The sequence below is a fragment of the Mus pahari genome, chromosome 22 (genome assembly GCF_900095145.1).
Source record: "Mus pahari chromosome 22, PAHARI_EIJ_v1.1, whole genome shotgun sequence".
Taxonomy (NCBI): Eukaryota; Metazoa; Chordata; class Mammalia; order Rodentia; family Muridae; genus Mus; species Mus pahari.
In genome coordinates this window covers 22,751,803-22,764,302 of record NC_034611.1, presented here as the reverse complement: position 1 = coordinate 22,764,302, position 12,500 = coordinate 22,751,803, and the positions used below count along the sequence as shown (strand labels likewise).

At 41.1% G+C, this 12,500-nt stretch overlaps 1 protein-coding gene across 6 annotated transcripts in view; it reads right to left on the bottom strand.

The window, feature by feature from the left end:
* The window catches only part of Runx1t1 (RUNX1 partner transcriptional co-repressor 1), a 149,508-nt gene that overhangs the window by 52,519 nt on the left and 84,489 nt on the right, over positions 1-12,500 (bottom strand). For all 6 annotated transcript variants that reach the window (XM_029533280.1, XM_021221934.2, XM_029533281.1 and 3 more), the window contains 2 exons: positions 5,286-5,423; positions 2,535-2,776 (listed from right to left, as the gene is read on the bottom strand). In XM_029533280.1, the coding sequence (XP_029389140.1) occupies positions 2,535-2,776; positions 5,286-5,423 (380 nt within the window). The remainder of the gene's footprint in view (positions 1-2,534; positions 2,777-5,285; positions 5,424-12,500) is intronic.

Genomic DNA, 12,500 nt, shown 5'->3' with positions numbered 1-12,500 from the left:
ACTTCCTATTCATAAGAATACAAGCTAGGGTCCCTTGTTTTGTTAATCTCTCATTTTGACAATCATGCTTAACACCAATCTTAATTGCACCGTTATGGTTTAGTGCCAAAGTCTAAACCAAAGGTGTGCCCATAGCACCTGGTTGGTTTAGACTTTAGTGAGGAACTATGTAACTCAGTTGCTCAGTGTGGCAAATATGCATCAAAATCTCTCCTCTGAAGGTTGGTCCCAAGAATTAACCAATGATCCTGTGTCTAAGTAGGAACAAGGTGACCCACACCTGTGATCCTCTTTCCTCAGCACTTAGGATACCGGTTAAGGGTTCAAGCCCACTCCTACAGTTACATTGTAAACTCTAGGCTAGCCAAGACCATATCCTGAACTGTTTACTCAAAAGCCAAATCTCATCCCCACTCATTTAACAGGTAGTCACTTCTGGGCTGGGTATGGGGATATGTGCCCTTAACCCCAGCACTTGGGAAGCAAAGACAGGCATAGCTTTATGAGTTTAAGGCCAGCCTGGCCTACATTTCAAGTTATAAGACATAGTCAGGACTACATGATGAGATCCCATTTAAAAATGACACATTGCACTCAAAACATTTGCCACTCAGTAAATAGAAAACTTTATCAAGGTTTATTGAATTTTTTTTTACTTCTTTACATTTGGAAAACACTTTTAATTTTAAAATATATTAAACTTTACATTAGGAAAATCTGGGGAGTGGGGCAGGGACAAGGTCTTACTACATAGTCCAGATTACCTCCCCAGCTCTCAATTGTTCGCTTTCAGCTTTCAGGATGCTAGCGCTTCAGTTGGACATCACCGCACAGAGTTCAAAACACAGTTTTTAAACTAACAAATTCATCACTTATTTAATATAGTTATTACTTTTGGTTCCTTAGCTTATTTATATATTGAAAGGCCAATATATTATGCAAATTTAAAAATACGTATGAAGAGCCAGGTACGTTGCTCGCCCTCTAAATCCCAGCACATGGGAGGAAGAGATTGGATGATCTCTGAGTTCAAGGCCAGCCTGGTGACTCTGTGAGTTCTAGAACAACAAATGCTACAAAGTGAGACCCTATCTCAGGGGAAGGGAGACAGAGAGGGGAAGGGAGAGAGGGCATAGGTAGGTAGGTAGATAGGTAAGAAATACAAAGAAAAAGCTAAGTAATGACCTAGGATCTTAGGTACAATGGCACACCTCTGCCTAATGTCACCTCTGTCTTGGAAGACAGAGCAGCTGGCACACTGAGAAACATGATCTTCTTTCTTTGAATGTAAAAGCTATCAAACGTAGGTAGTGATGATCTAAGGCCCATGTTCTGTTCTTGTTTTATTCATGGTCACCCCAAATAATAAAAAATAAATGATTAATTAACAGACCTCAGAGTCACTAGAACATAGAGGAGAGGGCTCTTTGGGAGATTCGTCACCACCATGACTCAGAACTGGGAGACACAACCGTCTTAAGGACTAGGAAATCACTCATTTACGTAAAAAAAAAAATCACAATTAATATAGAAGTAACGAGGGTAAGGGGTTAAAAGAGGATATAAGCTCTCATTTCCAGTATGATAATATACAGAATACAATAGAATATGCCAATATCCATTTCCAACTGTCTGTCTGTCGGATGAGCACAGATTTAGGTTGAGAAAAATAAAGCAACTCCAGAAGGTTGAGGATGTAACCAAGCAACGGAAACCGTGTGGGACTCTGGGTTCAATCCCCAGCCCCCCCCCCGACACACACACCCACACAAGTGCTCTCTCTCTCTCTCTCTCTCTCTCTCTCTCTCTCTCTCTCATACCCTCCCCCCACACACACACATCAGCTCTGGATTTGGAGGCGCATTAGTAGCAACAACTGTACTATGTGGCTATATTTCTAATTCCAGTGAACTGTACAGTTAAAAATGGTAATTATGTTAAATATTATGTATATTTTACAATAACATCTTTAAAGCCATTAGCCTTAAGAATAAAACTATATAAAATGAGTATGTATTACTTGTTATGAATTTTCGTTCATCTAGGTCAATAGTAAAAATCCAAAAACATGAACATGAAAACTCATTAATGTAACAAAAACACTCTGTTATTGGAGAAAGCTCTTAACTATGCCAGGAGACTACGTTTATTGAAAAACTCCTATACATTTGTGTGTATATATAAATATATATATATATATATATATATATATACATCTATAGACATATTCATGTAATATAAAAGCATATAAACACATACACATATATGTATATACATATAAGCATTTAGGGACAAGCCAATAATTCACTTGTATCCCTATACTATTATCAGTAAAATAGTAAAATTGACTATTGTAGGGTCCATTCATAATGCAGAACTGAAAATATATTATTGTAGAATCAACCAGATTTGCACAGTAGATGGAGATACAGAAATTGCTGTGGGGTTGGAGCATCTACTTTCCGTGCCCTGCCTACCCCACCCACACCCACACAATGCCTCTTATCCCAGCAAACTGATTTCTGATTGCTTACCACCAGTCCCAGTACAAGGGTGCGAACTCTTTCTCCAATCTCTGGTGAAATGTCATTGCCAAACTGCTGCAGGGTAGTAAGAAATCGTTTCAGCTTGCTGAGTTGCCTGGCACCACAGGCTGGGGGCAGCTGCTGATTCGCCAGAGAAGAGGAAGAGGAAGAGGAAGGCCCGTTGCTAAAGCCATTAGGCGGTGAGGGAGCGCCATTCAAGGCCGTGGGTGAATGGCTGGTACCATTCGTTACTGTCAAGGGCACAAAATCAGAAGGAAAAAAAGTCATTAAGTTTACAAAGAGAATGCATAAAGGAACTACCACGAAGAGGCCTTGTCTTGAAATCTTGTGCTTGTAATTTCTTTTTTTTTTTTTTAATTTTTTTTATTATTTTCTTTATTTACATTTCAAATGCTATCCCGAAAGTTTCCTATACCCCGCCCCCCACCTCTGCTCCCCTACCCACCCACTCCCACTACTTGGCCCTAGCCTTCCCCTGTGCTGGGTCATATAAAGTTTGCAAGACCAAGGGGCCTCTCTTCCCAATGATGGCTAATTAGGCCATCTTCTGCTACATATGCAGCTAGAGACACAATCTCAGGGGGTACTGGTTAGTTCATATTGTTGTTGCACCTACAGGGTTGCAGCCCCCTTCAGCTCCTTGGGTGCTTTCTCTAGCTCCTCCATTGGGGACCCTGTGTTCCATCCAATAGCTGGCTGTGAGCATCCACTTCGGTGTTTGCCAGGCACTGGCATAGCCTCACAAGAGTCCGCAATATCAGGGTCCCTTCAGCAGAATCTTGCTGGCATGAGCATTACTATCTAGGTTTGGTTTGTGCTTGTAATTTCAAAAATACTGGAACATTCTGCAAAATGCCTGGACATCACAGTGTCACCGGTGGGACTCTGGTACTCTATCAACTCTGAGTCTCCTCCTTACAGTGAGCGGCAGCCTGCTGCACAGAAGCCGATAATAAGTGAAGCCTGCTGCTTCTGTACCGAGCCAGCCCTGCCTCCCATGTGCACATATGCCAACCACCTGAAATGCTTCAAACATAGCACAAACAGCTTTGGATGTCAGCCTTTTGTCACAGGCTTACATCAATATAACAGGATGGCTTCTCCCTAAACTGCTCCCCTAGAGAAAGTGTACATTTGGTGGGGACTAAATTTATCACTGAACATTTTTAATCATGTTTTGTACACACAACTGACAGCTGTGTTTATAGGAAGAGGACTTTCAAGTTTTAACCTTATACCACCCAATTAGAAGGCTATTTTCTTTCCCTCTTATGTCTTAACCATTTATTTGGGGGAGTGGGGGAATGTAAGTTTTGCATAGGAAGATAGGAAGACAAAATGGATTGAGGGATTACTAAGGAGTTATATTAAGAAACTGAAAGGGGACAACTCAATTTAACCCAGAGCATGGATTAGTAGTAATTTACTAAATTGCTTTCTAATGAAACTTATTTGAACAGCAAGGATGATGGCTCCATAAGAACTAGCATCGGAGTCCCAGTGTGCTGTGCCGCATGTCTAGCATCCAGCACTGGGAAGATGCAGGCAAGAAGCATATGGAGGTTAATGTTATCTTCAACTACACAAAGCTAGTCTAAGGCTACCATGGGCTACGTAGTGAGACTCTGCCTTAAAAGCAAAAGAAAACCAGAAGTAAATATTCTTTCCTCTCAATGAGGGACAAAGTGACCTATCAATGCTAGCTCAGGAGGTCTTCTCAGGAGACACATGCCTGTCACCATTACTTTGGATAAGAAACCTTTTGATGACAGTTACAACTTGGCATGTCACAGCCTTCTGCCCTGTACACATTTGGAGCGAGCTTTTAAATGGCAGGGCAGTTGTGCATGAGTGCCTAGGATGTCTATCTTTAGAGACTAGTGGATCTATTTTTGCCCCTCAGATATTTTTTTCATTCATATGGTTTCATGGCACATGGTCCATTAAGAGTATCATCTATAACAGATAAATATTTCTTAGCATCACAAGGCTTTGATGACAATTTTAACCAGAACTGTGAGACTGATTAAAACCATCCTATTGAGTGCCCCTGCTAGAATGGGGAAGCTGCCTGGTGGTCCAAATTTTCTGTTCCTTTCTGGGATGCTACAGGAAAAAACTCAGAACATGCGACCTGGGCTAAATGCAAATGGAATATGGTTTGATAAAAGCCTGGCAGGTCCCTAACAAGAGTCACACTGCTGAATTCGGAAAGGTTTCTACAGGTAACTGTGGCATCAGGCAACTGCCTTTTAAACTTCAGAATGTGAGGGATTTCTTTTTTTTTTAATTATTTGTAGCTATTTGACATAGAAGAAAGCAAGGTAGAAATAACTAGAAATAATTATAGCACATTTCTATGTTCTAAGTGAAATTGAACAACCAAAATAACGAGCCCTACATTAACATGAATTAAAAGTCATAGGCGTAACTAGACCAAGGGAGCAAATGTAATATTATTCATTTGCTCAAATCGTGGCGGATTACAATGTTGAAGTAATAATATAAAGGCAGGCAAATATTCACAGTTGTACCAATTATACCTAAAACACGACACTTTTGTTTGGGTTCAATAACCATTACCTACTGGCAAACTTTCAAGGTTTTTGCACTTGACTCTGCATAAAGCGTTGATATTGGATTTTATTTTTGCCTTGATGATTTTTTTTTTTTAATGTGCAGAAAAATTTCAATGTACCCTTCCAAACTGAAAACTTGAGTTCAGAGCTGAGTACTTACATGTGGTTGGCGTAAATGAGCTGGTTCTCGGAGCTCCTTGAGTGGTTGGAGGAGGCGGCATTGCTGGGGGAGTCAGTCTAGACTGCGTCTTCACATCCACAGGTGAGTCTGGCATTGTGGAGTGCTTCTCGGTACGATCTGGGAATGCCACCAGGGACAGGTTATTTCCCTCCTTCAACACCCAGGACTCGCAAAGTCCGGTCTGTCTTTTTCAGAGGCACACAAACAGAAGAAATCCACATCTTCTATCAGTAAAATACTCTGATCTATGGACATTGAAAGCAGAATTCTGTCATCCAAGCAACTGCTTGAGAAGGTGTAGCATAGGTGGGGGTGGGGTGGGGAGGGGGGCTGGACTTCATTTGTAACCAGGCTATATAATACTCTATTGTTATTCCTGGCTTAGGCATATGCTACCTTGGTACTGCTCTGTGCATCAATGCAACTTCACTCAGTAGAAAACAGATGAAAAGGATGATAATGCACCTGCCCTGATAGCTCAGAAGTAATGGAATTCTAGTGTCTGCTAAGCCCTGAGGAGGTCCTGGTATTGAGCAGGCATCTCACATCCATTTCTACCAGACCTCCTATCCCCACCTTGCTTATTTTTCTGGTTGATTAAATGAAAACGTTGTGTTCCCCAGATCCTCAGTTTTATCTGCCCTACTTTAAAAGCACATAAATGCTTGGTCTACAGTAAAGTTAAGCTATTCTCTATGTGGAATGTGTGAATTCGTGGCCTGTCCTGTTAGTTTCAAGCTTGAGAGCAATACTCCAGCTTATATCCTTAGAACATGAAAGTCTCAAAGTCAAAATTGATAAAAGCTAAAGGAGGGCCCTGGACAAACCCCTTGTTACCTAATGATGACCATGTATAAGCCTAGGGTGTTTCCTCCAAAGTCTATTTCCTTTTTCTCCCATGTAGACTGGATTGTTTGAGCCACTCAGCAGTCTAGACTGACATGGAAACTCACTATGAGGGCCAGGCTAGCCTTGAACCTGCATCCTTTCCCCTTTGTCAGCATCCTAATGATGGATGACAGGGTGAACATGGGGCTTCCAAGTTTATTTTTCCCTTGTTATTTCCATCTACTTTTTAGGCCAATAAAATTGTCAAGGCAATAGCTTCTCGCTGAAAACAGAATGGTTTCTTGCTTTCTGCCTTAGGTCCAATTTTACAAATACAAGATAGACAATCCAAAATCGTTTTTGAGATAGTTCTAAACTTTAGAGACAACATTTTTAAGCTTGCACTTCCTAAAAAAAAAAAAGGCAAAATGATACACTATTCATAGCACAAGTTTTAATTTTTATGAAAATTAGAACAAATAATTGTGGGGCAATGGGCTATGCACAGGAGCCAGGGGTGGACTGTCCGAAGGTAGTGAGTTGTCTCAATTGATTGTTCACAGTCAGTTCAGATTGAACTCCTGTTCTACACTTTTTCCCACTACACCCATGACCCTGAAAATAATTCCCAAATTTACTTAAGAGTCAGATACTAAGAGAGCTGAAAAGATGGCTCAGTGGTTAAGAGGGCGTACTGGGATCAATTCACAACACCTATGTGCTTGCTCACAATCACCTGTAACTCCAGTTCTAAGAGGTCCAATACTTAAGGCTTGTGCACACACATAGTGCATACACACTCACACACACTCAGACACACACACACACACACACACACACACACACGGTACACATACATACACATAAAATTAAAATAAGAAAAAAAAATTAAAGTCAATGAAACTGAAGTCTCAAATTACTGTTATTATAATCCCAAACCTAATTTATCTTTCTTCAAAGGAACTTGCTATGGCAACTCTCATGACACATGCTTGTAATCCCATCACTTGGCAAATGAAGGCAAAGAGAATCAGGAGTTCAGGGACAGTTTGAAATACTAAGCTTGTATCTCAAACAAACAAAAGCAGTTTCCTACCTAGGCCTGGTGGCACACACCAGGAATTTCAGCACTTAAGAGGCAGAGAGAGAGAGAGAGGGATTGCTTTAAATCTGAGGCTATTCTGCTCTAAACTCATGAAGGCTACTAAGTGTAATACCCTGTGTCAAAAAAAGAAGCATTTTCCATAAAAAGGAGAGTACAACAAAACAGGGCACTTTAAAAGCTGAAATAATGTTGATCCTATTTTAGGGATGATGTAATACCATCATCTACAGCCTAGTAAATGTATTTTTGCTTCATAATTGAGTCAGCAGCATCAGGCTCTGTGTCTTCTTCTCTACCATTGGTTTAATAACACTGAATAATCCCAGGTCAAGAGAAGTGTCCCGAGGGACATGTTGGCGGCAACACAAATACAACTTGCTCCAGACTTTATCTAACTGCGAAAACCATGTCTTTAAACTGCTATTCCAGGGCACGCAACCACCAGCTTCAGTAATCCCTTATTTCAGAAAAATAAACAAGTTAGACGGGCTTCAAACAGCTCCTTTGATAAATCCACGGCATGTCTACTTTCCTCAATCAACCCCAGCAAGAAGAGAATAAAGTTTTCCTCTTCTACTGCAGCTGAGGGAAGAGGTACCAGCGAACACGGGCTCCCGAAATAAAGGCAAATACTCCTGTCATGCCAAGAAAGGAAGGAGGGAGGGAGGCTTGCCAGAGTCTGCTGGAAGATAACAGTGGGAACTGCTGGTCCATCTGGCTTTCATTCTGCTAACACTCACAGGGAACTGAGAGGGAAGGCAGGCCAGATCCACAGAGCACGTGGTTGAACAGACCGAAAAAGCAAGAGCAGAGGGGGAGGGGGAAATGGGAGGCATGAAAAAAAAAAATCAATGAAGCAATAGAAAGAAAAAGGAGAAACAAGGAAAGAACAAAACAAGGAGAAAGATCCCAAAGGGAGAGATGCCCTCAGAAGCTTCGTCGACTGAAGCAGGATCCGTCAGCCTGGGTCAGTCACCCACCTCAGATGACAAGAATACCTAACTTGAGAAAGTTCACACAAGTCCTCTGTCCTTTTAAGTACTTACACCAAGGAAAAAAGGATACATTATAAAGCCCACCATGGGCTTCTTCTTCAAATGTAAGAGTTAGGTTTCTGCGGAAGATAATCTTTGGGATTTCTAACTCTATCCAGTTCTAGAAAGATGTTGGATGTACTCATAGCTTTAACTGAGAAACATTTTCAACATCAGCCTCGGACCATACATGCAACATAATGCCTATCCAGAATATCATGATCAAAGGTATCAGGTTTTTTTTGTTTTAATGTCATCAGTATTTTAGGATAAGGAACTAGCAATCAACACACGGAAGGAAACCATGAGTTCAAACAGGAATAGACACATTCTGACCTGATCTATGTGTACATGTGCATATGTAGGATTTTGACATTAGCCAAATTTCTGTGACGGTTGGCTTCTCTGATCAAATGGTTCCAACCCAGAGGCCCTACAAACTACGACAAAGTGGGACCATATGTAAGTCATTCTGTTCTGTTCGGCACAATTCACCCAGGATAGTGATAGATGAAGAAGTCGTCAGCCAGGCCTAATCCATGCACGCAGAAACATTCTGCAGCAGAGAGATTTAAGATAAATTTGGACAATATGTTTCAAGTATGTGGAGCTCTGTCGCATTTGTTTGGGATTATTTTTTTTTCCAATGTTTTTGAAATATATATTCTTGAAACTATATAGCAAACAGCACAAGAGCGATGACTTAACCAGAGAAGTACTCCACCCTATTTCAAATTCGAGGACACGGTTAAACCAACATGAGGTTAGAACATATCACAAGTACCTTTTTTAAGTTAATGAAGATTATACTTTCCTGGTGTATCCTTTCTGTTTTTCAGTTGCTAGAAGACAACTTATGACACTTATTGAAAGAGTGACACAGGAAGGGAGGAAAGAAAAAGAGGGAGGGAGAAAGGGAAAGAAAAGGCTGAAAAGAAGAATGGTTAGGTCTAGGAGGGAGGTAAAATAAGGACTTCACCTCAAACGATTCACACAGCTTCCAGACAGGACCATCTTCCCTGTGCAGTAACATTCTTCTCAATGGGCAAATATCCAGCACATGTGTGCCAAAGATGGTGGCGCATGGAAAAACTTACTTACGGCATAGAAAAATGTATTACTGATACCATTTCAGTGTTGAATTCATTGCCAGGGCCCTCTAGAGGCGAGATGTTTTTCATTTCCTTTTTCTCTCTTTGTTCAATGTAAAAAGGTATAACATAATCTGGCTTGGCACTTGTCTCACTTAAAGTTAGTGCAAATACTTCCAGGTGTGTTTTTAAGGGATGCAAGAGAGGGAGTCTGCAAGGGCCTTGCTTACAGGCCATGTGGGAAAAGACCCGTGCAAAGGAATTCTTTCAACCAGTAAGAGGAAGCCCTCCCTCAGGTTACTTATCCTGAGCCTTCCTTAAGCACAGCAAAAAATGGGAATGCTATTCTGTGTCCGTCTTCCAGAGGTGGTAAGAAACTGAATGAGATTATGTGTTTAAGACCCTAGCTCGTCCCTACTCATAGCGGACACCAACGTCCTCCTGTACTTTCCTATGCAGATCTCTATCTCTTACAAGCAAGTACGTCAAGCCTGTCATCTGTCATTATAGGAGAGAGCTATTGCTTTTCCTGGGGTTGGTGGGGCATTTTGTTTGTTTGTTTGTTTTGTTGCTTCCCTCATTGCAAAATAGCCTACCCTTATCTGCGTATCTTTTCCTGCCCATTAGAGCTCATACACATACTCTTTTCCTCAGAGGTCCATGCACCAAGCACATCGCCCATTTTTTTTTTTTTTCTTTTTCACAGTTCATCAGTCTGTCTGCATGAAACAATGTATATGGGCTACACACACCAACTACTGGGAACAAGAGGTAACTTGATGAGCTACTTTCTCTTTTTAATTCTCCCTTAGGAGAGTACTTCACACTTTAGTACAAGCTGGGTGTGGTGGCACACACCTTAAATCCCAGCACTTGAGAGGCAGACGTGGCTGGATCTCTGTGAGTTCAAGGCCAGCCTGATCTACATATAGAGTTCCAGGCAGCAAGAACAAGACCCCAAACTCAAAAAACAAAACAAACGAACAAACAAACAAAAAACTAAAACACACATAATTCACTTTATAGGAAGAGTGACCACGTTCCCTCTCTAAATCTATTCTCTGTATTAGAACTAGTTCAAAGACAAACAACTTGGGGCTGGAAAGATGGCTCAGTGGTTAAGAGGATTGAAGGCTATTACAGAGGACCCAGATTCAACTCCCTGCATGCACAGGACAGCTCACAACTGTTTGTAACTCCAATATCCAACACTCTTACCCAGACATACATGCAGGCAAACACCAATATACATGAAAAACAAAAGAAGAAAGATAATCAACCTTAGAGTCATACCAACCATCAACAGCAAGCACTTAGGACAGAGTAGAATTCAGAGAAAGATGCTCCAAGATTTCCACTGGGAGTATGTTCCAATAACCCCTTGTAAATTGAAAAATATCATAAATCAGAAATGAATTTAAGAAATGCATTTGTGGAGCCCATAAGGTGATTCAGTGGGTAAAAGTGATTGCCACCAAGTTTAGTGGCCTGAGCTGGAAACCTGAGTCATATGACAAATGAGAGAACAACTTCTGGGCACTGTCTATTGTCCTCCACAAGTACCGTGGCATTTGTACACATGCCTACACACAGAGATAAGTAAATAAAATGTAATCTCAAAACAATGCATTTTGCTTGCTTTTTAAAGGCCCGTTCTCTTGTGAAACTGGCGATGCTCTTTACTCTTGACCCTACCATCTCTGCCTACGGGACCCATGCTGGGATGAAAAGTCTTCTCTACCCGCTCTGCTCAGGAATACATTTAAGTCAAACATGGACACACACACCTGTAATCCCAGCACCCTAGAGGCAGAGGCCAGTGTGAGCTAATGCTAGCCAGAGTTACATACTGAAGCTCCATCTTTAAAACAAAATCAATGCCAAGAAAGCAAAAAGAGAGGGGGGGATGGGAGAATATTTAGTCCCTCTAGCTTGCCTAGCAATATCTCATCTGAGGAGCACAGTGCACTGTGCAATGTTGCTATTTGCTCCTGACACATGGCTAACAGCTACTACTAATTAACATCCTTCAACTCACCATTCAAGGAAAAAGTTCAAATCTTCAATGTTAAAGGACAGATTCCAAGTTGGGAAACATCCAAAATATAGGACACTTACGAAGATCTGAGATTAAGTTGAATTTTGTCACTAGTTTCCTGTACTTCTTCTATGCAAGGATGAATATATCTCTCTTCCTGTCATATATGCATGTCTAAATGTCACCTAATATTCATTTGGGATTTTATTTTGCTTTGTTTCAGTTTGTTTCAGATTTTATGAATGAATCTCAGGCTGGCTCCAAACTCAATATAATTACTCTCCTGCCCCAGCATCCAGGTCACTGAGAATGCAGGCATGTATCACAATGAAGCCGCGATTTCATGTGTTGCTAGTGATGTAGAAATAAGAGGTGGGGGCTTTAGAAAGAATTTAGGCTATAAAGGCTCTGCTTACAGACAGGACACCAGTTCATTATAAAAGGGTTGAAGAGAGAGGCACAGTAGCTGTGGTCCTAGTCACTTAGGAGGCTGAGACAAAGGGATTACACATTTGTAGTCTGCCTAGAGAGTTTAAGTACACCATGTCTCAACATTAAAACAGATAAATAAAAAGTGGTAGAGTATAGTCCGGCGGTAGACATGTGCCCAGTATGCACAAGGGCGTGGGTTCAGTCCTGTGCTGCAAATGTATAAAAAGAGCAAACACTTGCTCCACCATGTGAGGACAGACACACTCAACAACATGAACCACACTGGAAGTGTAGATTAGGCCCTCACTTGGCACCAAGGGTGCCAAAACCTCCAGGTCCCTGCCCTGTGAAAAACAGGTTCCTGTTTTAACCCACTCTAGCGTATATTGTTATAGCAATGTGAACAAACTACAAAAGTAAATGTCATAGAGTATTTCTGAAACTTGGAAGGATCCTATCTTTTCTCTGACCTTACGACCTCATAGAACTGCAATAAATGATATGTGCATTTAGAAGCCTGTTGTGGGAGGATGACAAATTCAAGGCTAGACAGAGCTATAATAAAAGATTCTTTCTAAAAACTCTCTCTCTCTCTCTCTCTCTCTCTCTCTCTCTCTCTCTCTCTCTCTCGCAGCTTGTTGTTGTTACAGTAAATAATTAGAAGCA